This window comes from Sander lucioperca, chromosome 2 (genome assembly GCF_008315115.2).
Source record: "Sander lucioperca isolate FBNREF2018 chromosome 2, SLUC_FBN_1.2, whole genome shotgun sequence".
NCBI classification, from domain to species: domain Eukaryota; kingdom Metazoa; phylum Chordata; class Actinopteri; order Perciformes; family Percidae; genus Sander; species Sander lucioperca.
In genome coordinates, this window is record NC_050174.1 from 42,634,008 (window position 1) to 42,660,466 (window position 26,459).

General features: G+C 43.0%; 2 protein-coding genes across 3 annotated transcripts; one reads left to right on the forward strand and one right to left on the reverse strand.

Annotated features, from left to right (window-relative positions):
* Nucleotides 1-13,443, forward strand: klhl22 (kelch-like family member 22). Of its 2 annotated transcripts, none has more exons than XM_035998037.1 (7): nucleotides 1-878; nucleotides 3,950-4,115; nucleotides 4,207-4,518; nucleotides 5,837-6,246; nucleotides 8,861-9,053; nucleotides 9,202-9,435; nucleotides 11,597-13,443. In XM_035998037.1, the coding sequence occupies exons 1-7, from the start codon at nucleotides 655-657 to the stop codon at nucleotides 11,936-11,938; spliced, it is 1,881 nt and encodes a 626-aa protein (XP_035853930.1). In that variant the 5' UTR covers nucleotides 1-654; the 3' UTR covers nucleotides 11,939-13,443. The 2 variants fall into 2 exon arrangements, with proteins under 2 accessions (XP_035853930.1, XP_031156629.1); XM_031300769.2 differs by having other exon boundaries at nucleotides 655-878; nucleotides 4,207-4,530.
* A 4,193-nt stretch (nucleotides 13,444-17,636) lies between these two features.
* On the reverse strand, nucleotides 17,637-22,297 carry tbx16 (T-box transcription factor 16). The gene is made up of 9 exons (XM_035998050.1): nucleotides 21,560-22,297; nucleotides 21,252-21,408; nucleotides 21,029-21,131; nucleotides 20,154-20,318; nucleotides 19,815-19,961; nucleotides 19,651-19,721; nucleotides 19,419-19,504; nucleotides 19,123-19,336; nucleotides 17,637-18,527 (listed from the first exon to the last, which is right to left on the reverse strand). The coding sequence occupies exons 1-9, from the start codon at nucleotides 21,573-21,575 to the stop codon at nucleotides 18,071-18,073; spliced, it is 1,416 nt and encodes a 471-aa protein (XP_035853943.1). The 5' UTR covers nucleotides 21,576-22,297; the 3' UTR covers nucleotides 17,637-18,070.
* Nucleotides 22,298-26,459: the final 4,162 nt, after the last annotated feature.

Sequence of the window (26,459 nt, forward strand, 5' to 3'; positions counted from 1 at the left end):
AACTACCTGACACCAAAAAGTAAACAGACTTGTTTTGATCTGTCAAAACATCATGCGACTGCTGTAGCTAGCTGTATAGCCATTCCACAAAAGGAATTGGTGTCCTTGTGACCAAACTCTTAATATAAAACGGTTTGTATTTGATGATCACGACGATATTTTCGAGCAGTCGTTGTGTTTCAGTTTCTTAAGCGTCTAGCTTGCTGTTTTTATAGTGCGTTACAGCAGCTAGCAGACTAACCAGCCGATAGCTTACTAGCTTATGCTCTTCGCCTTTAAAACTAACTTAACATTAGCGGACAGCGCAGTGGCAGCTAGCAGTTCGTCGAAGTAACGTCCGTTACAAACAACTGACGTTATACTTTTATATCTTTGTAATAGCTTTGTAGATTAAGTTATGTCGTAAATTGCGTGTAGTATTTATATATAGCTAGTATGTAGCGTTACGTTACAAAGTGACATTTCAAGCAACCGTAACCACCCTTCTTTAGCCGCTAGCTGCCCAGCCAATTCCTACTTTTCCTGTATAGTTCTCTACATGCCAACAGCAGAGTGTGGCTTATATTAATAACAACAATGTGAAGGAATACTTAGAGTGGTGTTAGTACTAGCTAGACAGATAAGAAGGTTTGACACCTTATATTAGAAAAAGTGATGAAGCCTGAACATCAATACCCTGCCATGGCCGAGGAAGGAAAGCGGAGTCCTGGCCGCCTGAGCCGACAGACCTACAAAAGTTCAGCCCATTTCTGCAGCCTGCTGGACGGCCTGCTGGCTCTCAGAGAGAGTGGCATCCTCTTTGATGTGGAGCTGCTGGTGGAGGGTCGAGCCATCAAAGCCCACCGTATACTTCTGGCAGCCTCTTGCGATTATTTTAGGTAAAACTCACAGCAGGGTTTCCTTGTTGCTTTACTTTCAGTTTCTTTATTATTCACTTACATTTTTCTTTAGAGCAGCACAGTATTTATATGCCATTGTTATGACCGTGCTCCTAGGCCACAACAAATACACACCAGGGTAAAGTTTTACTAAAATATACTTCCAAATAGGGCTGGGCAATATATCGATATTATATCGATATTGTGATATGAGACTAGATATCGTCTTAGATTTTGGATATCGTAATATGACATAAGTGTTGTCTTGTACTGGTTATAAAGGCTGCATTACTGTAAAGTGACTGTTCTAGCTGTTCTATGATTTGCCTTTTCCCCACTTAGACATTATGTCCACATTACTGACCTAAAATCTAAGTGTGAAGATATTTAGTTGAAGCACCAATTGTCAACCCTAGAATATCGCTGCAATATCGATATCGAGGTATTTGGTCAAGAATATCATGATATCTGATTTTCTCCCTATCGTGCAGATCTACTTCCAAATCAGACAAAATTAAATGATTATTAAAAAGGTGTGGGGTGTGGTTGTCAGTATAGTCAGTGGTGTAAGTCTGCATGAGTGATGGATGGATGTGCGTAGGGATCTATTAACGATAGAAAATTTGACGATAACAGTTACCGTTTTCATTTAAAATATTATTATCACGGTGGATTACCACGGTGTGGAAACCCTGTGTTTAATCCTTCCCTGCTTCATCCGAGTCTCCTGAAGTTGCTGCGCAGGCTCACTGCATAGCCTACAACTAAAAAGTTGTACGTCAAATCTCCTGACTCATCTCCGTGACCATCACCCACAACACTTTTAAAAATGCCGCGATAATACTGAAAACCGCGATCATTTTGGTCACTATAACCGTGAGGTAAAATTTTCATACCGTTACATCCCTAGATGTGCGTGTAAAATGCAAACAAAGCACAAGGCTTAAAGTTCTCAGGCACCATGCCTGAATTCAGGCATAGAGCAGTTTAAAATAATATTTGATTCAATACATTGTGCACATTTCCTCCAGGGCAGCATGTCAGACTCACAAATGGTTTCTTGCTTTAACCTCTGCAAAGCATAAAGTTAACCCATAACAACATACCCAAACCACCAGAGAAACAGAGAGCGCTGGAACAGCAGCAGGCAGGCAGCGAGAGAACACGATAGCGCTGCAGCCAGACTTAAATAACCTGGAAAAACTCAGGTGTTCCAGGTTACGAGCACCCGCAGATTCAGCACAGGTCAATCCCATACACGCAGCAGGGCCGTCACACCATTGACCACGGCTAGAGTCAAGCTGATTCACACAACTGTGTAGCCTGGTTGACAGCAGACCCTTCTCAGTTGTAACCGGGCGCAACTCTGGGCGCAATTGGATAGTCCTTCAACCAATCAGACCAACGATCCAGGTGACGTAGCAGCGACAGCGGCATCAACGGGTTGCTGCGCTTCGGTGGCCGTCATGTTGAATGTAAACAAAAAGCTGCTTGCCTTCGCTGCGCTAACGTCCTCGTGTAAAACCCGCCTTGACGGTGGTGATTGGTGCCTCGATTTGGAAAAATTGGAAATGGGCTTGAATGGCCAGACTGACTTGCAGAGCAAATCTCAAATTTGCCCGGAAGTTCGTCAGGGTTTTCCCAGGCTAACAACTTTGTGTGTTTTATTCCTTTTTTTTATTTACATACATAATAGCACATTCTAATCAATAATAATAATAGCTTGAATTTTCTTAGCGCCTTTCAAGGGACCCAAGAGTGCTTTATCAATACGTGGCCAGTGTCATAAGACACAGCCAAGGTTTTAGTTCAGCTTAAACAAAGTTTGCAGTCTATTTACATTGTCATATGATCAGTAATCAGTAGTGGTGTGCACATTTAGGTTTACTTTGTTGTTTGTTTTTACGTGTCTGCTTCCATCATGCCCTAAGATAACATAGCTTTGGTGGACAACAACATTAAGTAGGTGACACAGATAGAAGCGCTGGGGTCCCCAGTCAGCCAGCACTATACATGACAGAGGAGTGATACTCATAGGTTTATTGAATCATGTGAAGTCAAGTGTTGCACTTTGTATTGGTTTGTAGATTACTGTGCAGGGGTGGAGGAAGATGCTTCTGCATTGTGCAAGTAAACCAGAGCCATACTGTTGGTAGGTAGCCTTGTAATCCCATTACAATGCTAAAAGTAGGAAAAGATAAGGCACTAACATCCCTTCACAGAGATACTTTTATTGTATTGGGTGTGCCTCGTACCCGCAGTTGAAGTGAATAACAACTGAGGCTCGGTATATTGGGCAAAGATTTTGTTAAAGCATATGACGGTTTTGTGATAGGTACAGAAATCTCACCATCGGGAGCATTATATTTATTTTCCTCTGGCTTAACGTTGGCTTAACGTCTGGCTTAGCGTGCGCGAGACGTAATACGTCTCCATAACAGCAGACTAACGCTAATCTGTATTGTCGCCCAAAAAATGAAAACCGGCAGTTGATTGGACGAACGCGCCACGTGGGTCTGGCTTCTTCCGAATCTCAAAACCGACCATAATGGTGGCTCGTTCGGAAAACGATCTCGTATTTTACGAAAATAGTTCACCGAAAAGTGTTTCTGAAAACATTTTAAGCAAGAAATAGGCCATGCAGTTGCTGAATCTGTCTTCATTTCAGATCGACAAAGGTCAGATTAAAAGATTTTCGTCAGATTTTGAGAGCCGTTAGTCACGCTCATCCCGCTCGTCATTTCCGGTAATTGGTCATTGATTCCCACTGCCCACTGGCTGATTCAACAAGTCAAATCGGCCCAAATGAACGCCGACGGCTCCTCCGACTGACGACGGCACAGAACACACCGAACAGACTCGGGTCACCGACCTCGCCAGACTGTCTGACGGCCGATAATCGGGTTGGTGTGTCAGGGCCTTAAGAGAAAGCCAGGTGCTCCTGCTGCATGATATCCATGCAGCTAACTGGGGTCATTGTGGCCACGTGGTATGCATCTTATTGTCACTGGGCCACCAGGTAACCCCAACATAAGCCATTCAACAATATGTCACTCCCTGTTCTCCACTAGGGGAATGTTTGCTGGAGGCCTTCGTGAGACACAGCAAAAGGAGATCCCAATTCATGGAGTATCTTACATGGCCATGAAAAAAATACTCGACTACATCTACACTTCAGAGATCGAGTTAGACCTAGAGTGTGTGCAGGAAGTCCTGATAGCCGCCACTCTAGTACAGGTAAGCTCTTTGTTGTTCTTTTGCTAGGCTATATCACATTGTTCATCGTTGTATTTCCTTTAGTTAATCTGTGTCCTTTTGTGTTTTAAAGCTTGAGATTGTCATCGGCTTTTGCTGCGATTTCCTTTTCTCCTGGCTGGACGAGAGCAACATTTTAGAGGTCCACAATTTAGCTGATCTCTACGGACTGCAACAACTTAATGCCAAGATCCACTCCTACATCCTCAGGAACATTCAGACTTTGTCTCGCACCGATGTGTATCGAGAACTCCCCCAAGATGAAGTCTTCAGCGCGCTGAGCAGTGACGCGCTTCAGGTGAACAGTGAGAACGAGGTGTACGAGGCGGCTCTTCACTACCACTTCAGTCCGTTGCAGGTGGAAACTGACCAGGTGTACTTGCAGGTCAGTCCCAAGGTGTGTCTGCATTTTGTACTCATCTCTTCATCTCCTGGTTTTATTTCAGTTAGCCTAATAGCTGGTTTGATTTGCATTGAGAGATGATTTTATGGAAAGTACCCCATGCCAATCTCTAGGTATGGTGAAGGGTATGTGATGATGTGGGGCTATTTTAATTCCAGAGGCCAAGGGAACTTTATCAGGATGCATAGTATCCTGGATCCATGAAATAACTGGCCTTTAAAAATAAAAATTTGCCTGCCTCTATGGGAATTTAACATAGGGGTGTAGTTACTTATGCCCCCTATATTTTAAGGAAGAACATTTATTTATTTACAATACATTATTCATTCACAAAGAAAATTGGTGTCCTTAAAGATTGGATTTTTCCTCATTTTTTTATTAAGGCATTAAGATCAATTTCCTAAAGATGATTTTTTTATTCCTCTTTTTAGTCAACTTTAGCATGGGTGTCCTAATTTTTTCACATGACTGTATATACCGACTTAGTTTAAGGGGGCTTTCACACATGTAGTACTTATGTAGTTCAGTTAAATCGCACTAGAGTTCATTGTCCCCCTTGGTGCGGTTCGTTTGGGCAGGTGGGAATGCAGCAGTTGTACTCGGATGCGCACCAAAAGCGGACCAAACAAGCGTACCGAGACCTGCTTGATGAGGTGGTCCTAGTACGCTTTCAATCGAACTCTGGAGCGGTTCGTTTGGGGTGAGAATGTGATCCGACCTCGAACCGCACCAACTGCTGTATGTGTACTCTGCAAGTCTGAGCTAAACGGCTCCTGTAGTCAGGTGTGCTTTGTAATCTGCGGCAGAACATGCAAACTGTAGTAGCTTGCAACGTGTCTCTCACAGAAATAGACTGCGGTCAAGCTCGCAGACACTAGCATTTCCGTGGTCAAACAAACCAGCCGCCGCTAAAGTCGGAGACAGACACCCACGCAGCGGAACGAAGTCTCTGTGACGATGTCTAATTATTTCAAATGAAGTGAGCTGGTTTGACCATGGAGATGTGAGAAATTTGCACTATTCCAGAACACAGGACCTTCTTCCTGTATTTACTTCCTCGCTTCCTCGACACATCCGACCAATAAGCGGAGTGAACGTTCTTGCGTTGTTTGTAGTGACGCATTTTGGTACGCTTGGATTTTTAACCGAACCAAGGGGAAATCGCTCCAAGTCAACAGATTCTGGACCAAAGCAAACAAACTATAGGTGTGAAAATGCCCTTAACTGTGCTTTAGTTGTACTCACACACAGCTTTATCAGCCTGAATTGCAATCAAGTAATATAACTTTTTGACCCAAAGGACAATCTCAAGATGCTCGATGCTGTGCGTTTCTGCCTAATTGAGAAGCAAGTGTTGCAGAGGCTGCATGGCAGACTGCACCAGTGTCCACTGAAGGATTGTGTGTCAGCCGCACTGCGATACCATGAGCAGGAGATCTGGCAGCCCGTCCGGCAGAGTCCTCTCACCCAGCCACGCTCCACTTTCCACTGCATATTGGGCTTCGGGGGGATGTTCACCTCCAGCTCCCTCACAGAAAGCGAGCATTTGTTTCAGGTGTTCCACCCCAGCTGGGGGGAGTGGAGGACTCTCACTGCAGCTCACGCCCCCCGAATGTCCAACCAGGGCATCGCTGTGCTCAACAACTTTGTGTATCTGATTGGAGGAGACAAGAACACCAGTGGATTCCGTGCAGAGACACGCTGCTGGAGGTGAGCTCCCATCAGCAACTATTTTCATAAAAAACGTATCCGTCCAATATATTTTTGTAATACAAAAAACTTCTTTACGGAAAGAATGTGACCGGAATATGGTGAGCAGAGGGTTTAACTGTTGAAAAAATAAGCCATTGGTTTCTATTGGACAAACTTTGTTATGGCGTCACTGTTTTTTTTTTATCTACGGCAAACATATCTTTGGCATTTCTGAACTGCAGTCACTGCAGTTCCCTATCGTCTGACATATTGGATTTGCAATAAGCTAATATTGGCTGATATGTAAGCCAATGGTCTGGTCTATAGAATGACAGAAAAAAACGTTTCCTATGTCAACATGTTCTCAGATTGCTTGCTTTGTCTGACCAGCTGTTCAAAATCCAAAAGAAATTCAGCTTACACTGATATAAAACAGAAAAGCAGCAAATCCTCACATTTGAGATGCTGGAACCAGTGAATGTGAGGCATTTTTAGCTTGATAAATGCTTTAATCCATTATCAAAATTAATAAACAACTAAACTTTGAGTGACTAAATTATAAGTGTTGCTTTTGGTGGTGTGAAACAAACATATGTTAAATGTTACTTAAAGGGACAGTACACATACATATTTTTACTCTTACCTGTAGTGCTTTTTCTAATAATCTAGATTGTTTTGGTCTAGTCTATATCCTCGATGTTTCACTTCCGGGATTGCTCCGTTTCTGACGGAAATTTTGCCGGATTTCACTCATTTCGGATGGATGTCCGTTACCTTCCTCTTCCTTTGTGTTGGCATTTTAAACTCGGGTGGATTTATGAGGACTATGGTCAATTGCTCCTCAGATCTCTGCAGGGTAAATCCAGACAGCTAGCTAGACTATCTGTCCAATCTGAGTTTTCTGTTGCACGACTAAAACAACCTTTGAATGTACACATGTTCCACCAAAACAAGTTCCTTCCCGAGGCAATTTTGCAGCGGCTGCTTAGCCCCGCCCAGTGATTGCGATTGGTTTAAAGAAATGCCAATAAACCACAGCACGTTTTTCTCCCATCCCGGAATGCTGTGTGGACTAGCCAGATTTTCCCCTGCTGCGCGGTGGAGAACGGTCTGGCAAAGCAAGACTAGTTTTGGTGTAAGATGTCCACTGTTGCGATATCGGCCATAGAGATGTCTGCCTTCTCTCCAATATAATGGAACTAGATGGCACTCGGCTTGTGGTGCTCAAAGCGGCAAAAAAATACATTTGAAAAACTCAACAGCAAAGTCTCTTTCCAGAAATCATGACTCGGTTACTCAAGGTAATCAACTGACTTGGTTGTGAGTAGTATGTAGGAACTATTTTCTTTCTGCCAAACTACACTTGGCAACTATATCACAGCGCAGAAGGAAGCATACTTATGGATTTGGTTGAGCTGTAAGTGTAGTTCACCGGTACTGCTAGCTCACCTGAGCTAGCATACGCCACAGCTCAGCCGAGGAGGACGCCATTAACATTTACATTTTGTTTTGTCACGAGCACACGCCTCTTGTCCATGAGCAGGCTTCCTTCTGCGCAGTTATACGTTTGGCGGGTGTAGTTTTGAAAAAAGAAAATAGTTTCTACATGAAACCTCTTACAACCAGATATGTGGATTATCTTAATGGAGAATTCCGGCCAATTTCTACGTTAATCTTGATCGCTATAGCTACGCGAGTACTTTCGATAGAAAAAACCCCGACCCGAATCGGTGCAGGTAACACGGAGAAGCTGCAGCTACATGTACAAGCGTCCCCTGAGCTAAAACGGCAGTTGTCGGGGCAAGTTTTAGAGTGTCTTTGTGCCTCTTAACAGACACAAAATGCAATTAATATGTCTGAGCCACATGAACAGGGCCCTTGCGTGTCAACAAGATGCGTTTTCAACTCAGACATTGTTTAAATTCACCTACCCTGGTCCCTGTCTCGATCCTGCCAGTAGTTAGCTTGCCCTGCTAGCTGATAGCTGTTAGCCGTTAGCTGCTAGCTGCCGTCCGGTGAGTGTATTTAGACAGGCTTCTGTGATAATCATCCCAATAACAATCAACGGAGTGGCGTCGTGTGGCTATGTCCTCCAGAGGACAGGTCATGTCACATCTTGAAGTTTATTCCCCCCTAAAAAAAAACAGTAGTGCGGTAGTAGCTGTTAGCTGCTAGCTGCCCTCCGGTGAGTGTATTCAGCCAGGCTTCTGTGATAATCATCCCAATAACAATCCGGAATTCTCCTTTAAGTAACCGGGTCAGGATTTCTGGAAAGAGACTTTGCCGTTGAGTTTTTAAAAATTTTCCGAGTGCCATCTAGTTCCATTATATTGGAGAGATGGCAGTCATCTCTACAGCCAATATCTCCAACACTGGGCAACTCACACCAAAACATTCTAGATTTATACTAACTGAACTACAGGTAAGAGGAAAATATGTATTTTAGAATTTGGGGTGAACTGTCCCTTTAACATATCTGTTGTGTTCCGATAGTGTGCCCATACTCTTGGTTGGTTCATAGTTCAATTGATTGTATGTATACTTTGAGCACAGCTTTTCTCCCTGCTGAATGCATTTTTTAAAGTCCTATTTTTCACTTCACTGTTTTGATCCTTCTGTCCATTCTCCCCAGATACGACCCTCGTCACAACAGCTGGTGCTCCATCCAGCCTCTGCAGCAGCAGCGGGCTGACCACTGTGTTTGTGTGATGGGCGGCCATATTTATGCCATTGGAGGACGGGACTACAGCAATGAACTGGAATCAGTGGAGCGCTATGACCCACACTCCAACATGTGGGAATGGGTATCACCCCTAAAGAGAGAGGTACGAGAATGGTTCAAAGATGAAAACAATGCGTGTAATACTGCTACCATCCACATGATGGTGCTACATACCCACATGTGTGTTGTTGTACTGGGGCTTTCCTGCTATATAGGTACTTCTTGTAATACTAGTCTGACATTCCCTCCAGATTTACGCCCACGCTGGAGCAGTGTTGGGTGACAAAATGTACATAACATGCGGGCGTAGAGGAATGGCGTACCTCAGAGAGACCTACTGCTTTGACCCCGTGGCCAATCACTGGACAGGATGTGCTGAGGGGCCGGTGGAGCGAGCGTGGCATGGCGCGGCTGCGGTTAATGGACGCATTTATGTTATTGGCGGAAGCAACGATGAGCGTGGATATCGACGTGATGTCCTGAAGGTACAACGGCACAAAGTCATCAGTGTTTAGTGTTGCACAATGAAGGCAGTGTCTACACTGGTAAACGGTAGTCTCACAGTCTGACACAGTCAGTTTGAAATGGTGCCTGGTGGACATTTTTCATTTTTACACATACAGATGTTCTTGCATTTTGACATATTTCTTGTTTTTCGATTTTCCATTTGTTTTTGTATGCAAAACAGCTCTTAGCGCCCTAACTTCTCTCACTCCTCTCTGTTTTACATATTTAAATGATAGAATATTCTATAGTTTATTGATTCTAATGTTATTTTACCTCCTGATGAAGGCCCTTTTGTGAGCTAAAAAGCCAGTGGTTGCCTTATTGCAGGGGTCTTCAACATTTTTTAAGCCAAGGACCCCTTAACTGAGAGAGATGGATCAGAGACCCCCTACTACTATATATGTATAAAATAAAGTTGCATATTAAACTGGGCTTACAATAATGTGTGGGCAGCCTAAAGCCTTGATACATACCTTTTGAGTGCATAGAATACTAAGCTATTTAAATAATAATTTACACGATTTTATAAATTATCTTTTAATGTTAAACATACATTTGGCACACCGAACTGTATCTGTAGGTGGCTACCTTAGTGACTACCTTACCTATAGGCCAGGAATCCTATCATCAATTGGTTTTCTTTCACAAATAGGCTGATTTATATTTGCTAATACTATGTTGGATTCATGTTAAGACATTTTAGTTTTTCTAAAATAACTTCAAAAAAATAATAATTTGATGGCCCCCCTACAGTCAGTGGTGGAGGAAGTACTGAATCTCAGTACTTAAGTAAAAGTACAAATAACCAGAGATATATTTACTTTAGTAAAAGTAAAAGTACAACAATGAAAAACCTACTTAAGTAAAAGTAAAAAGTACCTGATTTTAAATGTACTTTTAAGTATTAAAAGTAAAAGTACTTGCATAACAATTTATTCTCTTAATGTCTATATTCTAATAATTTAAAAAAAACTGTATGGGCTGTGGCATTTTAATTAAGTTAGTTTTAGGTTAATGTAATTGTGCTTACCTTCTGTGGCCCAGTTTACATTCTGACTTACAATTCTGGTTATCTATCAGGGTGATCTGCAGCTCGACTTTGCATTATTTTCCACGAGACAGTGAATGCTGCACACATTTATTTAGCAAGAACACACGGGCTTGGACAACAAGTACGTGGCTTCACAGCTGAGGAGGACCGTGAGTGTTTTTAAGATAAATATACGGGTTGTATATTAACCCTATGTGAACGGATGCTTCACATATGACCAAGCAGAGTATCGGGAGCAGCAGCAGTAACGGGAGTGGCGGTAGTACCGGGAGCGGTACGCGCCCGGCCAATAAATGCTATTGAAGGGCGGGTCTTGGCGTAGCCATAGTGGGATTCGTAATATCGCGAGCGGCACCGGGAGCTGGGTGGCCGCTGCTGAAGGCTTCCCTGCGGACTGCAAACGTGTGACGGTCAGGAAGACGTTTTGTCAGGGGGAAAAACGGATCTGAAATGTAACGAAAATGTAACGGAACGTTGTAGAAATGTAGTGGAGTAGAAAGTATAGATAATTGCTGCAAAATGTAGCGAAGTAAAAGTCAAAAGTAAGTAAGTCTTAAGTAAAGTACTGGTACATGAAAAATTTACATAACTACAGTAACGAAGTATTTGTACTTCGTTACATTCCACCACTGCCTACAGTAACTCTGAGGACCCCACTAGGGGTCCCGGACCCCCTGTTGAAGAGCAGTCAGAGCAGTGCCTTTTGACAGAAGGTATTAAAGGACAATTCCGCCGCAAAACTAACCTAGGGGTTAATAACAGATGCGTACCCACTCGATCGCTCTCTGGGTCATGTTTTCATGCTAATCGAATGTGTTTTCGGGGCACAGGGAAAGTAAAAACAAATCGCTATTTATACCACTAAAAAGGCTCAAAATATCACCACACTTCAACGGTAGCATAATGAGGGTCCCTAAATGTTAACCGAAGCATTGAGAACATTGTAAGTGTACAGACAGTTTATTGAAAAGATAGATTATAAAGACAGTCGCGTTCTCGTATACAGGCGGCCACCGTCTTGGGAGCTACGGCCTTTCTAAACTATCTTTTTAATAAACCGTCCTATTTGTTTCCCCCTTTCTTTCCAGGTGGCATGCTTTAATCCCGAAGCCAGCTCTTGGTCTCTACTGACCCCCCTCCCCGCAGGACATGGAGAACCCGGCATAGCTGTGCTGGACAGTCGCATCTACGTCCTGGGAGGACGCTCTCACGACAAAGGCAACAGGATGAAATACGTTCACGTGTTGAACACCGACGCAGACGAGTGGGAGGACGAGACGGAGTTTAAGGAGCGCGTCTCTGGCCTGGCGGCCTGCGTGGCGCTCATGCCCCCTGCTGTGATCGCACAGGCCAGGAGCTGGGAGCAGCGCACCAAGGCTTCATGGGAGGAGGTGGACTTGGACAACTCGGGGGACTCCAGTGAGGATTGAAGCAGCTGTTGTGAACTGAATGTCTGAGCACTGGAGACGCCCACTGGAGTACCTGGAGGTTATTTTTTTATTTTTTGCAGCATCGCTTCCACGTTGCACGTTGACCACTTTGAGTGCCTCGGAACCAAAGTGTCATTCGGGACCTTTGCACACTTTTTGTTACTTTTCAAATATCGTCTTAGATAATCATACTCCGCCCATGAGTCTCTGCTAAAATGTTACTGTTTGTCGCCGATCCCTTAGAGTAGGGCTGGGCGATATGGAGAAAATCAAATATCACGATATTTTTGACCAAACACCTCGATGTCGATATTGCAACGATATTGTAAGGTTGACAATTGCTGCTTTCACAAAACATCTTCCACGTTTAGATTTTAGATAAATAACCATCATAATGTGGACATAATGACTAAAGGCAAATAATAGAACAGCTAGAACAGTCTGGTAAGTTCAGAAAATGACACCACTTTACTGTAATGCAGCCTTTGAAACCAAGAAAAGACTACACTTACCATGTAACGATATTACAATTCTTCAAAATCTAAGACGATATCTAGTCTCATATCACGATATCGATATAATATTGAAATATTGCCCAGCCCTACCTTAGAGTCATTATTACCTGTCACGTAGCTGCCTCTGCATTGTTTATCATAGAGAGAATTTCTTCCATATCTTCAAGTGAAAAGCAGTGAAGAACTACTGGCTATGCAATAACATGATAATATGGAGTGCTCTCAGCAGACTTCAGTTCCTATCTCTCCACTCCAGCAGCTACTGGTTATTGCCAGGAACTCCAATGAAGTTATCTTCCCTTCCAAACTACTGAGTAATCATTAAGTTGTTCAGTTTTAACATTGTGCCTTGTTTTTTGAGATTACATCCTGAACTTTTGTTGTGAAGTGTATTTTTTACATTTCAGTGTATTCTGTGGGTGGAGACGAGCCCTGGGTCTTGTGCCTCGTTCGGATGTCACAATTTGTTGAATTTCTTTTTTTTTTTTTTTTTTTTAATTGATTTGTGTTTGTACGTGAATGATGAGACGCTGGTGCAGCAGGTTGTAGTACATAATGTTGCCATGTCTTTGAAGGATTTCTTGACTTTTGTGTAATGAAAAACCAAACCATGGTAGTATATTTTGTTGTGTCCTATCATTGATCTTTACTGTATATGTTATTTCGTTACTGAAACCAAAGAGCACAATGTTGAGTAGTTTTAGAATATTTCTATTTGTCGAGTCGAGCTTTGTTCCATGCTTTAGCTTGTTGCCGCTGTTTAATAGACGCATTCAAGAAGCTTAATGACACCCGCTCCACTGTGTATCCTTTTCCTTTTCGTCATTGGAAGAAAGAAAAAAACAACTCCAGGAACAAGACTGTTTGAAAATGTACTTTTCTTTTTCCTATAACGAGAGTTAACGTCTTAAGAAAAAAAAACAAATGCAATGTATTCACACCAACTTTCAGACAAGATATGCAAACTTTAATAAAGATAGTAAAATATGGCTTTTGTCATGTGTGCGTGTTAGTTGGTGCCAGGGCCGTATAGCTATCACCGAGGACACATATTGTGTATGTGTATTTTTTTGAATATTGGACTTCTTTTAGTTCAACAAAATAATCAAAGGATTCTGTATCTCTCCATCAGAAATGCATTCCTGGCAGCGTCGAGAAGGCTTTGAAACACAATTTAGGCTTCATGTTGGGAAATAAAATGCTTCATTTCATTTTACATGGGTATAATTCCCTTAAGAATTTCCTGAACAGTTTCATGCAATCTAGTGCTAATTACAGGGAAAATAGGAGAGTTCGGACAGTTCAGTTTGTTGTGTTAGAGTTTACAAGCACTTGTTGATTTTAGGGCTGCAACTAACGATTATTTTTATAGTCGATTAATCTGTAGATTTTTTTTCTCGATTAATCGATTAGTTGTTTGGTCTCTAAAATGTTAGAAAATGGTGAAAAATGTGGATCAGTGTTTCCCAAAAGCCCAATACGACGTCCTCAAATGTCTTGTTCTGTCCACAACTCAAAATATATTCAGTTTACTGTCACAGAGGAGAGAAGAAACTAGAACATATTCACATTAAAGAAGCTGGAATGAAAGAATTTTTACTTTTGTCTTAAAAAATTACTCAAACCGACTAATCGATTATCTAAATAGTTGCCGATTAATTTAATCGTTGACAACTAATCGATTAATCGTTGCCGCTCTAGTTGATTTCCAAAGAACTGCTCCATTTAAATACAGCTGGCAGGAAATGTAAATAAACAGCTAACTCAATTAATCAAAAGTACATTTTCAGACACTTGTTGAGCATGTTGGGGGTGAGGGCCTCGACTCATGACCTCAGTGATCCTAAAATCCTTGCTGTGACACTAGTTGGGGTTTACTCCACTGATGGCTGTCTTCCTGGTTGCTGCCTCGTGTCTTTTATTCCGCCCAGTCTCTACTAGTTCCTCTCCATTTGGCCCTCCACTCCATCAGCTTTATGAAGGCTGACTGCTGCTTTCCTCTCCGACGTCTGTTTCATCTACATCTGTTACCCCCCGCCAGCCCTAAGTGAGTGCCCCCCCCCCTCTCTCTGTTTCACACTATTGTGCCAGCCCCCACCAAGTTGTCTGGTGGGATGTGCTGACACTAGCACTGGACATCCAGGATCAACAATCTGCTGCGTTTATGCCTCTTTTTCATTCTAGAGCTGTACTAATACCACCCGGGGGATACTTAAGACATATGTCATGCACTTAACCACGTCAGCGGCCTTTACAGGCATTGGGGTGCAGGTCGATCTGGTGCTCTTTGCCGGACCCATTATCAGAGCAATTAAAAGGCCCCAAATTACCCATTGATGTAGAGCCATGCAGATTAAACCCAGTGGAGTTGTGGATGTGTGTGTGTCGAGGGAATTTTACTAAGTGCTCACTCTCATTCTTGTTTCTCCTCCCCCCCCCGCTGTGTAGAAGAGCAGGAGGGCGCCCCTCCCGAGACGTACAGTAGGCTACATGACATGTACATTGAGCGCAATCAACAGAACACGTAATATTCAGTATATACTGTTTTAGTGTGATGTTGACGATCAAATAGCATTAGCCTAACGTGATCTGGTGCTAGCATTTAACCAAAAAGGACAGGATGTCCATTCTAACCTGTTGCCTCTTCAGAAAATGTTCCCCCATCGCCCCCTCTTTCAAACCCCTGCCCTTAGAAAAGATACACGCAGTTATCCAAGCTATGCTGTGATTGATACACATCTAAAATATACCACTGATATTCCCTCTGATGCAGCTGTTGACTCTTTTTTTATACACTGTATTCTCGTCTATCCAGACAAACGTGGTTTACCAAGCACATTTCACCTGATAACAGACTAAATTGCCATTTTGTTTCCATTTTTTCATTCATTTGACTATGATGACATCGAGCAAGAGGTCTGGAACCCAGCTATGACAAATCCCACCTTAAAAAAAAAGGTTGATATTGGTTTCACATCTTTTTTTTTACGTTTTTTAAATCACAATTCTACCTTCACACACAATAGACAAGCACACTATTAATATATTACAAAAAATAAGTATACACTAATACAAAGTTTGTGCTTCAAAGCACGGTTTTCATATTCTGAAAACTTAATCGTATCAAAATACTTCTTCAGATCAATTTTGATATGAGGGAGAGGAGTCGTAACTTATACCACATTTTAATTCATGAAATTAAGAAATGAACGTTAATTAATTATGAAATATATGCTCCATGTTATAATGAAGAATATCGAAGAAAACTTTTTTAAAGGGAAAGCAAAAATGAAAAAGTACACTTGAGTTTAGTCGGACAAAAAACGGTCAGCATTGACTATCAGTGTAGCTGGATAGTTCTTAAAAATCTCACCTTAAACGGTTATTAAAGGACAAGATCCAAACTTTTTTCCAAGGTTTATTTTCAGCTATCCAACTAGAAAAAAATACGTAAGTGACAATATCTTGTTGAAAAATGCGACCAAAAGCTTTATCATCTAAATTCTCCGGTGATGTCGCTGGCTTTACGCAAATTTAAATGTAGCCCTATTTTTGTATTGTGCACTGACAGATCTGGTTCTGTCTGTATATACAGATTATATGCATAAATGAAGTGGGGACTAACCCTCCGTATGCATTATTACTGTATGATCCCTGTGGCAAAAGCTCACTGTTTCTCCAACTTCGGTCAGTACAAGGCAGGATTAGCCAGGAGACTTCTTCTAAATGAGGGCGCACTTCCAACTTTTGAGTGGAATACCTGCAGAACAGGGACATGTAAGTAGTTCTATACAATCTCTTTTGTAGATTAGGGTGAACTCGTGTGTGTTGTAGCAATGTTTTGCCATTGAGAACGAGGTGGCTAACCGCTAACAGCGCTAGCTTCTAGCTAGTAGTCCTTACCTAGCTGCTGCGCATGTGCGAAGATGGGATAGAAGTGAGATGACTCACTCTGTAGCTAAAACAGAGAGCATAACACACAGGCTGAAAAGAGGAGCTGCAGCAATGTGCAGTACAACAAAAATATGGTGTTTTCTGAAAATTAAACCATGTAAACCTATTCTGATATAACCTCTAAATACAATTATGAACCTGAAAATGAGCATAATATGGGCACTTTAATATTTAGCCTTTGATGATTTTATTTTCCTACTTCCTTACTTCCTAATATGATTCATTCTTTATTGGGTTTAATCAAACAGATGTCTTCTGGGAGATACAATCTCATAATATCTCAGAATTTGAGCTTCATCATGCAGTACAGATTCCTGTATACTGTAGATCTCTCTTTTCTTATCTTCATTATTCAAATGAGTAAATGAACTGTGTGCAACATAGAGCTGGGGAAGTCTGAGCTTGGACGTACTGCTTTAAGAAGCCTCCAAGATAACGACTCACACTGAGTAAAGTCCACACCACGTCACAATTGTTCCTGAAGGTTGACCCCCCTCCCCCCTATTTACAACAGTCATTAGCAGCTCATCTCCACCCAGGGTGGAGGCGATGGGCCCGGCCTGTGTTTTTCAGCTGTGAAAAGGAGCCAACAGCCCCCCATTTTCATGCTTTTTAAGGCTCATTGAGATGGAGAACGAGAGTCGTGCAGTGCTTTATGATGCCGGTGGGTAAACCTCAGCAGGTGAGCCGGAGTCACAGTAACACAATGTCTTTAATGCATGCTGGGCCTGTCGAAACTACAGAGTGGCCCTCGTTACATCAACAAAGAGGAAATACAAACAAACGCCACCAAAGGATGTGCTGCTTATCAGAGCTGGCCAGTGACAAAGCATGCAGATGTGGACTCGCAAACAAAGACACTCTTTACAAACTTTCCTCATTCATTCAGTAAACTTGCAGTGCGCAGAACACAGATTGGATGAAATCTAAAATTACAGACAGGGAATTTGCAACTTCATGGCTTGTACAGCCAGTGGAAGATATGAAGGCCTGGGTAGCAATCAGAGGGTTGGTAATAACAACTTGTTTGAATGTAAGCATAATGAGTAATGGGAACTAATATTTTACACCATCCATCTGTGTTTAAATACATTTTTATTACAGTTGGATAAGCCAAAAGTTATATCTTATACATAAACTAGAATGTTCTACCTTTGTTTTAGTAATAGATGGAAAAGATGATTTTTTTTTTTTTTTTTTTTACACAAACAAGACATCCAATCACGTTACTTTACGGTTTTTATTCCCAGATCACATCACAATTTGAAGACAGACATGAATTGCACACTTATGTTTTACTCTCTTTTACAAAAATAATATTTAAACTTGGGAGATGAGATGAAATACAAAATAAATAGACATGTCAACGTTTAAACAATCAAACAGTATGGCGTAGCACACTTTGCTTTCAGCCAGCATAACTGGAGTCTGAAACCTGCCGGTCCGAACAGAAGGCAGCGACAGACGTCTCCTTGTACTTCTTCACTTTTTCTACTGTTGTGGCAGGCCTCTGGCCCTCAGCCGTCCGTCTCTGGGCATGCATTCTCACAACTGGGAGCGCTGACTCAGCACTCTGGTAAGATGACGGCAACACAGCAGCAGCAGCAGCAGCAGCATGGGTAAAAGTCTCTCAGTCAGTTAGCATTGAACATTGAAGCTCCCTTCACCAGCAGGAGTAAGAGAACAGCGGGTACTGGCTCCACTCGGCCACGTTGCCATGGTGATAGCCGTGGTGCACAGCTTGAGTGCTGTAGTCAGTGGTCAGGTGGTGGGGGGGAGGAGGAGGAGGGTGGGGATACTGGGCCGGCCCGGCGCCGCTCCACTGGCCCAGGGGCTGCTCGGCGCCGTACGGGCTGTAGATGTGGTGGCCGATCACCGCCGGCTTGCCGGCCTGGGCCATGGTCATGTTGAGGACCCCTGGGTAGTCCTGTGGGGCAGGGACTGGGTGGTGGGGGCCGCACGGGGAAGGGCCAACCTCATGCGTACGTGGCTTTGAGGGGTCGTGATCGGGGACGGTGGCGACATCGGGGACTCGGGACTCAAAGCTGCTGCGTCCGGATCCGCTGTTGCTGCTGCCGACGCTGGAGGAGGGAGAGGGAGACTTCCCGTACTCGTGGAACCTGAGGAGCAAAAGGTGGTCATCGTTCTGTTCATCATGACATTATGGTCTTATATGTGGCATAACTTTACAGGTTTACAGCTTACTTACTTCAAACCTCTAATATTGACAAATATTGTTGATTTGTGTCTATCCTACTATCTACTTTATTCCTTTATAATGCCCATATTTAATGCTGTCTTTTTTAAACTTTATCCTTGCACTGCTATATAGTTTTTATATTACTATGTCTACATTATTCTCTTATACTGTCCATATTTAATGCTGGTCTCTAGACTTTATCCTTGCACTATTGGACTTATTTGCACTACCACCATGACACACCCTCTCATAGAGCACCTTACCATGCATACTGAATCACAGGGTCAGTCCCTGCCTTGTCACTGCAAGAGTCTCATGCTTATACATCCCTTAGTACATTCATGTGGATCGATTGTCCATATTATCCATGTGGATTTGTTATTTTGTCATCCTGTTTATGATGTATGTGTATGTGGTGTGTGATGTCTTTAAGCTACTGGGACCACAAATTTCCCCTTGGGGATCAATAAAGTATCTATCTATCTATCTATCTATCTAGGTATCTAGGTATTCACCTGTACGGCTGGTAGGAAGCTGGAGCAGGAACGAGCTGCTCCGTGTTGTATATATCCCTGGGGTCCGCCCCGGCGGGGGATTCTGTCCTCACACTGTGCTCCCTGTCAGCAGCCCATGGGGAGTAACGCTCCTCTTTGACGCCATCGACCTCTTTCCTTTTGGGCATGTCTCCTTCCTCTCCGTCGTAACCCTCATACGATGACCGGCAGAAATCTGGGAAGTCGCAAACCATTAGATCAGCTTCGGAGTTCAGGACGAGAAAGTGAAAACATCGACAGGAGGAAGAAATCTGTACCTGTCGGACTGTCCTCGGAGTCTCTGATCAAAACGTCTGACGTCTTGGCTCGTTTCTCCAGGCAGGCTGGGGACTTGTTTGAACGCCTGCAGAGGAACATCCGGTTGTATTAAAACAATGTATTACTTTCAATACAATCTACTGCAAAGGAAATCTGTAGATTTCATTCAAGCAACCAAACAGGAATATTTGTTATCATCCGTGCCTGCATGTGACTGGTGTTAACACCCACCTTTTTTTAGTAGTGCCTTCATCCCGGAAACCTTTTGCAAACGGGTTGTGGTCGATCTTCAGTTTTGTGATCTGTAGGCGGGGAAATCAAATCAGTTCAAATCTCCTGTAATGTGTAACATCCGGCCGGGAGTTTGCATTGATTTTGCTGTGATAGAAACCGACCTTAGTGTTCTGGTACGCTGTGACCGCTGTGAAGGAAGTCTCGGGGAAGGTGAAGGTCTGGAAAACACTCCAGCGGACGCTGAACAGGTCGTCCGCCTGCACTATGTGGAAGCGCGGGTGGTAGCGATGCATGGAGTGCAAAATGATCTGCAGATAGGAAGAGGGTGATTCATTCAGAGACATTTATTTCACTTTTTAAGCACGGTGAGTATCCCACTTTGCCACTGCCAAAGCATCCAGTCTGTACGTGTTACCAGTCCACAGGGGACTTTAATTATCCAACATCTTCTGATATAAAGTTAGTTAGGCAGGCAGCCAATTTCGAGTGCTCGTACTTACGTGGCCGTGTTGGTCGAGTGTGTTGTTGGTGAGCTTGAGCTTGAGAAAGGAGACGGACTGCTTCATCCAGTGGCTCCCCGGGGCCGGAGAGTCGGGGTGGAGGTAGGTCCTGCAGGGAGGCTGGGGCTCCGCTTTCCCTGCCACCTCCCATTTCTCTTTATTCCACTGTAGGAAGGAGAAAGATAGTCAGTCACTCTGTGTGTCTGTCTGTCTGTCTGTGACAGAGAGGAGCTTCATCTTCTTCCCTTTCCCACAGAGTTAGAAGACGACGACAGAGTGGAGAGTGACTGCTGGCCAGTACCACCCACGGAGATAGGGGGGTAGTACAGTGGGCTCCCAGCAGGGGATAGAAAAACAGGAAGAGATAGCACCCTTTGATGTACAATGTCAGGGGGGGGGGGGGGGGGGATAAACTCCCCCCCCCCTTGTCTGGGGATACTGGTAGCCACTGAGGGATATCTACAGCCAAAGGCCATGGCTGTGCTAAGTCAAGGCTACTTTATATTGTTATATTGAAATTAAAAGCTAAAAAAAAATGGCTTGGTATCAACATGAGACTCGTTCGTAAGTGAGGGAAAAATGGCTTTTTGCTGCATCCCAAAGTATGGATGGGGCTATTTCAGATGATAAATTATAAGTATTAAAATCTTCAAATCCACTCTCTCATTTTCTTACAGAACATTTCATCTACTAAGGTTATTAAATCTCCACATTTTAGATTTATAAAGTTCATTTAGAGTGATTTCCAAGGAGACCATTGCATGGTCCGATATAGAGAGGTCATGTATTTCACAAGATGAAACAAACTCCATACATTTTTTTAGGAAGGAAAAAATTATCTAAACGAGAATTAAGAAAAATAACGGCTGTCTTACCTTATACCTGAAACCATCCACAGGGACCATGTCAACCAGTAAGATGTACTTGGCGCATGGAATAAGGCCGGACAGATTAATCTTACAGTGTGGAAACATCCTCCTGGAAAACACAGAAGGGGACACTTGAGAAAAATAAAAAATAAATAAGCAAATGCAGCAACAGAAGACACTACTTTTCCAAACGTTTTGCATTATTAAAGGTATTTTTCTGTCATCTTACCGGCCCGGTTTAGTGATAATCATCTCTGTTCCTATTTCGTGGAAGTTCTTCCAGAGTTCAGGGTCCTCCAGAGTCATCCTCATGTTGCCCTGGAGATAGGCATCGGGGCCAGCAGCCATGGAGGAGGGAGGAGGGCCGCTGAAGTTGGGCTTAAAGTCTAAAAGTAAATAAGAACCATTGTGGCCACATGCTTCAGTAAAAGTTTAGCTCAGGTACGGAGAACACAACTCAAGATAAAACTGGTGGGAAATTGGAGTTACGGGTTGAAAAGCACAGTGTAAATCCAATGGAAGTCTGTCAGCACTCACCTCTGATGGACTGCATTGTTCAGTAAGTATCACAGGAGAAGCTTGAAAAAGCTTCATGCACTGAGGACCAATAGGCAATCCAAGTATCCGTGATATCCAAATGTTTCTTCAGCTCTGCTCTCCCTCCTTGATCTCCTGGCTCATGTGTGAGAAGAAACACACACACACACACACAAAAAGGAAATCCAGCAGCTCAGGGAATCAGAAGGTTAGTCAGTCTTGTTGCAGCAGATATTTCAGAGATCACGAGTCCTGCAGGAAGGGGTGACCATGACTTTTAAGGGGAGCCCTTGAGTGGGTGGGGTCAAGAGAGCCATTCCCAGGCTTTGAAGTGGCACAATGATGAGTCAGAGCCCCGCTGTGATTGGAGGGCGCTGGAAATCAAAGAGACTTAACAGAGCCTTGATACCGTCCCCACAGGAAGGGGGACGGAGGAAATGCATCTTTATTAACTGCTAAGAGACTTTAAAACAAATATGGACGCACTTCCCTGCTGCAGATCAGGGCTCGCAAGCCTGCGGCACCACAATCTGTGTAAATATCATTCACACAGACATAACTGCACACAAAAAAAAACGGCGTTTAGTGTGTTTATGCAATGTGGTAAATACCCAATATAATACAATTAACAAAGCGGATGAAAAATACAATGGAGGGTACGTTTATAAATGAGATAATCAGTGTGTTTTCTGCACTGGAGGGGTTGTTTTCTGTAATTTTCTTTGTTTGCTTTTAGTTAATTTTGAACATGTTAAAAAAAAAAAAGATGAATTAAAACGTGCATTTCAGTACAGGCAAGAGAACCAACACAAACAAAAATCCTCAGCAAACATATCTTTCAAAATTATAGTAAATGATTAAAATAAGGATTTCTATGTTCTGGTCATTACCCCTTTTTTATTCTTTATACTTTAGTTAAATCAAAAACAAATTCTTATAACTGAATTGTCTTAATATATATCATATCTAATATAAAAAAAATAATATAAGTATAACCTTCATTCTTACACTAATTATTGCACATTTATATTGATCTCAAATGAGATGAAAAATAAAAGACCATTTTCTGACATCAAATATATGATCACTTTTACACTTTTCTACACCCTCAGTTTTCTCCATAATAGAAATTAAGCAGTGGGTGTAAACCCATAATGGTGTAATGATAACATGCACACTTTCTGCAGGTAACTTTTACCTGGGGGCGTCCTCTGCAGGCTGTGGGTGGGGGTTGTGTATTGGGGTTGTCTAGACAGGCGCATGCTCTGATAGATAATCTCATTAGGCTAGTTTCCCTTGAAGGAGCTAGTTTCTGCATGCGGAGAAAGCCTTGTGTATAGGCCGGCAATTAACAGCCAGTTAGCACCACAAGCCCAAGTCGGCCTTGAATGGGACAGGAGGGTGTCTGAGAATAAAGACCTGCCACGACAAGCCAGGCCGTCCTCCCAACCATCCACATCCAGGCTTAAATCCACGGCCTGTCTCTGCCTGGCTCGTGCCACGTTACCACCGGCCAAAAACAAATGCTAAACACTGCGTGCATTAGCATAGAGGAACAAAATTAGACCACAGTCCCCCTGTTGTTTCCACTGACATGGAACTTTTGAATTGAGGTGACTCTCACATCTCATTCAACCTCTTTTCTAGCATAGACACACCACTTCCACTGACATTTCTCATTGTATTCTCATGTCTGCATACAGTGCCTTCTGTAAGCTCAGCTCTCTGACACCCACGCACAAAGGTCTGCTTCTGTGTTAACTGTATGGATATTACAGTTTAAACACTGAAACCATATGCAATACGTGATCTGGAATAGGGCTGAACCATTTTGAGATAACACCTAATGGCGATTATTTTTGACTGATATTGCAATGGCGATATGATTTGCGGTATTAGAAGGAACGGTTATTTTTTTTACATCATTATTCTCATTTTCATTATAAAAAAACCCAAAAAAGATTAAAATGATTATGTATGATTTTTGGAGGGATGTGTACCAAACAGACTTTTCCTAAGTCTGTAGAATATGATGTGTATGCAAGGACTTCTCCGCATCACGGCAATATTACTATAAATAACTAAATTACTAGAATAAATCTGGATTCTAATTGTTCAGCCCTAATGTAGAATATTAAAAGCAATCGTTTGCAGAACAGAAAACGCTCCTAGAGTTGTAAAGGTTGCACAGCCCTCCGTAGAATCAGCAGTTAAGTGAGCGCAAAGAGACGTCCGCTGCTAGAAAGTCTTCCCTGTGAAAATATTGACTAGCCTCTTTAAAAGCTCCTGTGCGGGGGTCGATGCAGAATGAAAAGGGTCATAACATTGGGCTTTTAATGATGCACTTAAAGATGCAGAGATCTCTGTACGATCATCATGTTAAGCGCCTCCCCCCAAACCCCCACCCCCCCCCGCTCCCCCCCGTCTGTGGAGCTTGGTGGCACAACATTGGCCTTGAGGAAGTGCGATGTGTTTTTATCCTCCTTATGTGAAACCAACTGTTGTCGAGGAGTTATCAATCACAGGTTCAGTGTGGCTCTCCTCACTTAGCACTTAGCCAGCTCCTCGGGGGCCCTGCGCTGGGGGCCCCCCCTTTGACTGTTTCACAGGGCAGAGGAGTCACACAGCTCTGTGAGTAGTCTGGGAGGAAGACGCTGTGAGAAATAAAGACGTTTCGATGATGATGAATCCTCTGCGGGTCACTGCAGCTGGGGCAGCGGGGTGTGTCGCTGTCTGACTCTGAGCTGAGGTGTACGTTTCAGCGGCGGCAGTGTCAATCTCATTACGCACACGCACACACACTGGGTCTGGAGGCGACAGGTGTGACTGGTAAAGGCCTCGGTGCAGACATCAGGGGTGGTCAGCTGGCCTGGGGGCGATCTGGACTGGATGACACATCAGGGAAGTCATCAGGAGAAGATTTATAATCTGCTTACCAAAAACATGGTGGATTTTGGTTAAAGGCCTTAAATACACTTCATAAAACAGTCATTTCCAACCTGGGGTACGTGTACCCCAGGGGGGTACTTCTGCTGTTGCCAGAGGGGTACGTGGAAAGATTGTGGAGCAGCTTAACTAATTTGAAGAAGAAAATAATTGAATTATGATTTGGTTAAAAGAATACATTAGCTATAACACCTGAACACTACATGTTGCAGATATGTAAGGGTGCATGAAAACGAGAAAAAATTACTCAACAGTTCGCTAAATGAGTCGCTAAAAATAAATAAATGGTTGAAACGTTCAGCTTCACTCCAAGTAGTAGTAGTAGTGTGATTGCTGATTAAACCAACCTCAATATTCACCGTTCAACGAAAAGTACGAAAACATTTACTTTTATTATTATATAATGAATAGTGTTATAAATTTGGAACATGCATTTGGGAATCGATGACTATGGGTATGTGAGTTCATCTGCCAGGGCTGTTACCTCACACCAAAAAGGTTGGGAACCACTTCTTTCTATAGCTACTTATTGTCAAAGTAGAGTCAACAATGAGGGATGAGACAGGAGGACTGACCATCTTCAGTTATGATAAACAGCTGATTCCTCCTGTTCAAACTGCACCCCTGCACATCTCGTGGCCTGATTCCACTGTGGCTTCCCTTCCTGCGTCTACTCCTGGATCACCTTTGGCAGCGCTGTTCCACCTCCCAGGTGTCAGTCCTTTTTTGGCCATTTGCTTTAACTGCACCGATCCCCTTGTGCTCGACAGTTAACAGCTGCCAATATACAGCCAGGGCCTGGGGATCAGACGGCTCTGCAGCAGCCCAATAAAGAGCCCCCGGAGTGGACTGACGAGAAATCTCACACCTTTCGCTCACATTAGCCATGCAGCATGCCCTTTTGATGCTTAATTGGCCACTTTGAGGGGTTTGTAGAGAGATAGCAGTCCCATGGCTGGAGACAACATGATGTCACAGGGACCGAACAATACTCAACATGGCAGGGGAAATGCCTTCACCTGGCAACAGGTCGATTGTGATTTCACTCGATCTGCTTTGAGACGCTGTGTTGTGATTAGAGAGGATTCGTAAACGGCGTGTCTAGTTTATGACACAGCAGAGAACTTGAATCTAAAAGGTCTGTATACCCGAGCGTACGCTGTATTTCTCTCAAGAGGAAAACAGATTTGATGAGTCCGATTTTATTGCGGTAAACGCCAATTCATCAATTTGCTTTGCAGAGATTATGAAAAAAAAAAAAAAAAAAAAAGCCGCTTTACTGTGAAAATAATCTCTTATATTATCCTCTCTGGCATCCCTGACCGACTGTAACTCCGGAGTGACCGTGATGCAGCGACTGGGGGCCGGGTGAGCTCACATTTGGTCCACCACATAAGAAAACAAACCTCAAATCTAGCTTGCCTGGCAAAGGGGGCAAATGACAACTTCACAGCACTTCATAAGAAACTCCTGGAAGTTGCTAATGAAGACTAATGACTTCCCTCGTGTCGGAGACTTCACACCAGAGTGTACAAGCCCTTTGACCACAAAGTCAATGTGGTCAGCGGGGTGGTCCGCCACAGAGCCCGCAGCTCCACTCCCACTGGAAGAAGATGCTTTTTCATGATATCTAATTTTAGATTTCAGAACTATTTAAAAGTTCACAAATGCCCTTCCTTTTTTTTTTATATTTCCTATTGAACATTCTTTTTCCTCATCTGACTCAAGGGGTCTAAGTCGTATGCTGTACGGATTGTAAAGGCCTTTCAGGCAAATTGATGTGATTTTGGGCTACGTAAATAAAACTGACTTCACTATCCTGCAAGAAAACATTTGTCAATTGTATTATATCGTTGTATTATATTAGCCTGTGGGATTTTATAAGTGGCAGTTTTAAAAGTAGCTTAATCTCTCTCACACACACACACAGGTTTGTTTCACTATCTTTGTGGGG

Bases quoted from the DNA above. Each gene is read 5' to 3' on its own strand.
- klhl22 (XM_031300769.2), top strand. From the start codon at position 655: ATGAAGCCTGAACATCAATACCCTGCCATGGCCGAGGAAGGAAAGCGG. The intron at 4,116-4,206 runs GTAAGCTCTTTG...TGTGTTTTAAAG, and splicing joins TAGCCGCCACTCTAGTACAG to CTTGAGATTGTCATCGGCTT. The intron at 9,436-11,596 runs GTACAACGGCAC...CTTTCTTTCCAG, and splicing joins ATCGACGTGATGTCCTGAAG to GTGGCATGCTTTAATCCCGA.
- tbx16 (XM_035998050.1), bottom strand. The intron at 20,319-21,028 runs GTAAGACAGCCG...TCCTTCCTACAG, and splicing joins TGGATGGTTTCAGGTATAAG to TGGAATAAAGAGAAATGGGA. The intron at 19,722-19,814 runs GTCGGTTTCTAT...CCCCGCCTACAG, and splicing joins CAGCGTACCAGAACACTAAG to ATCACAAAACTGAAGATCGA.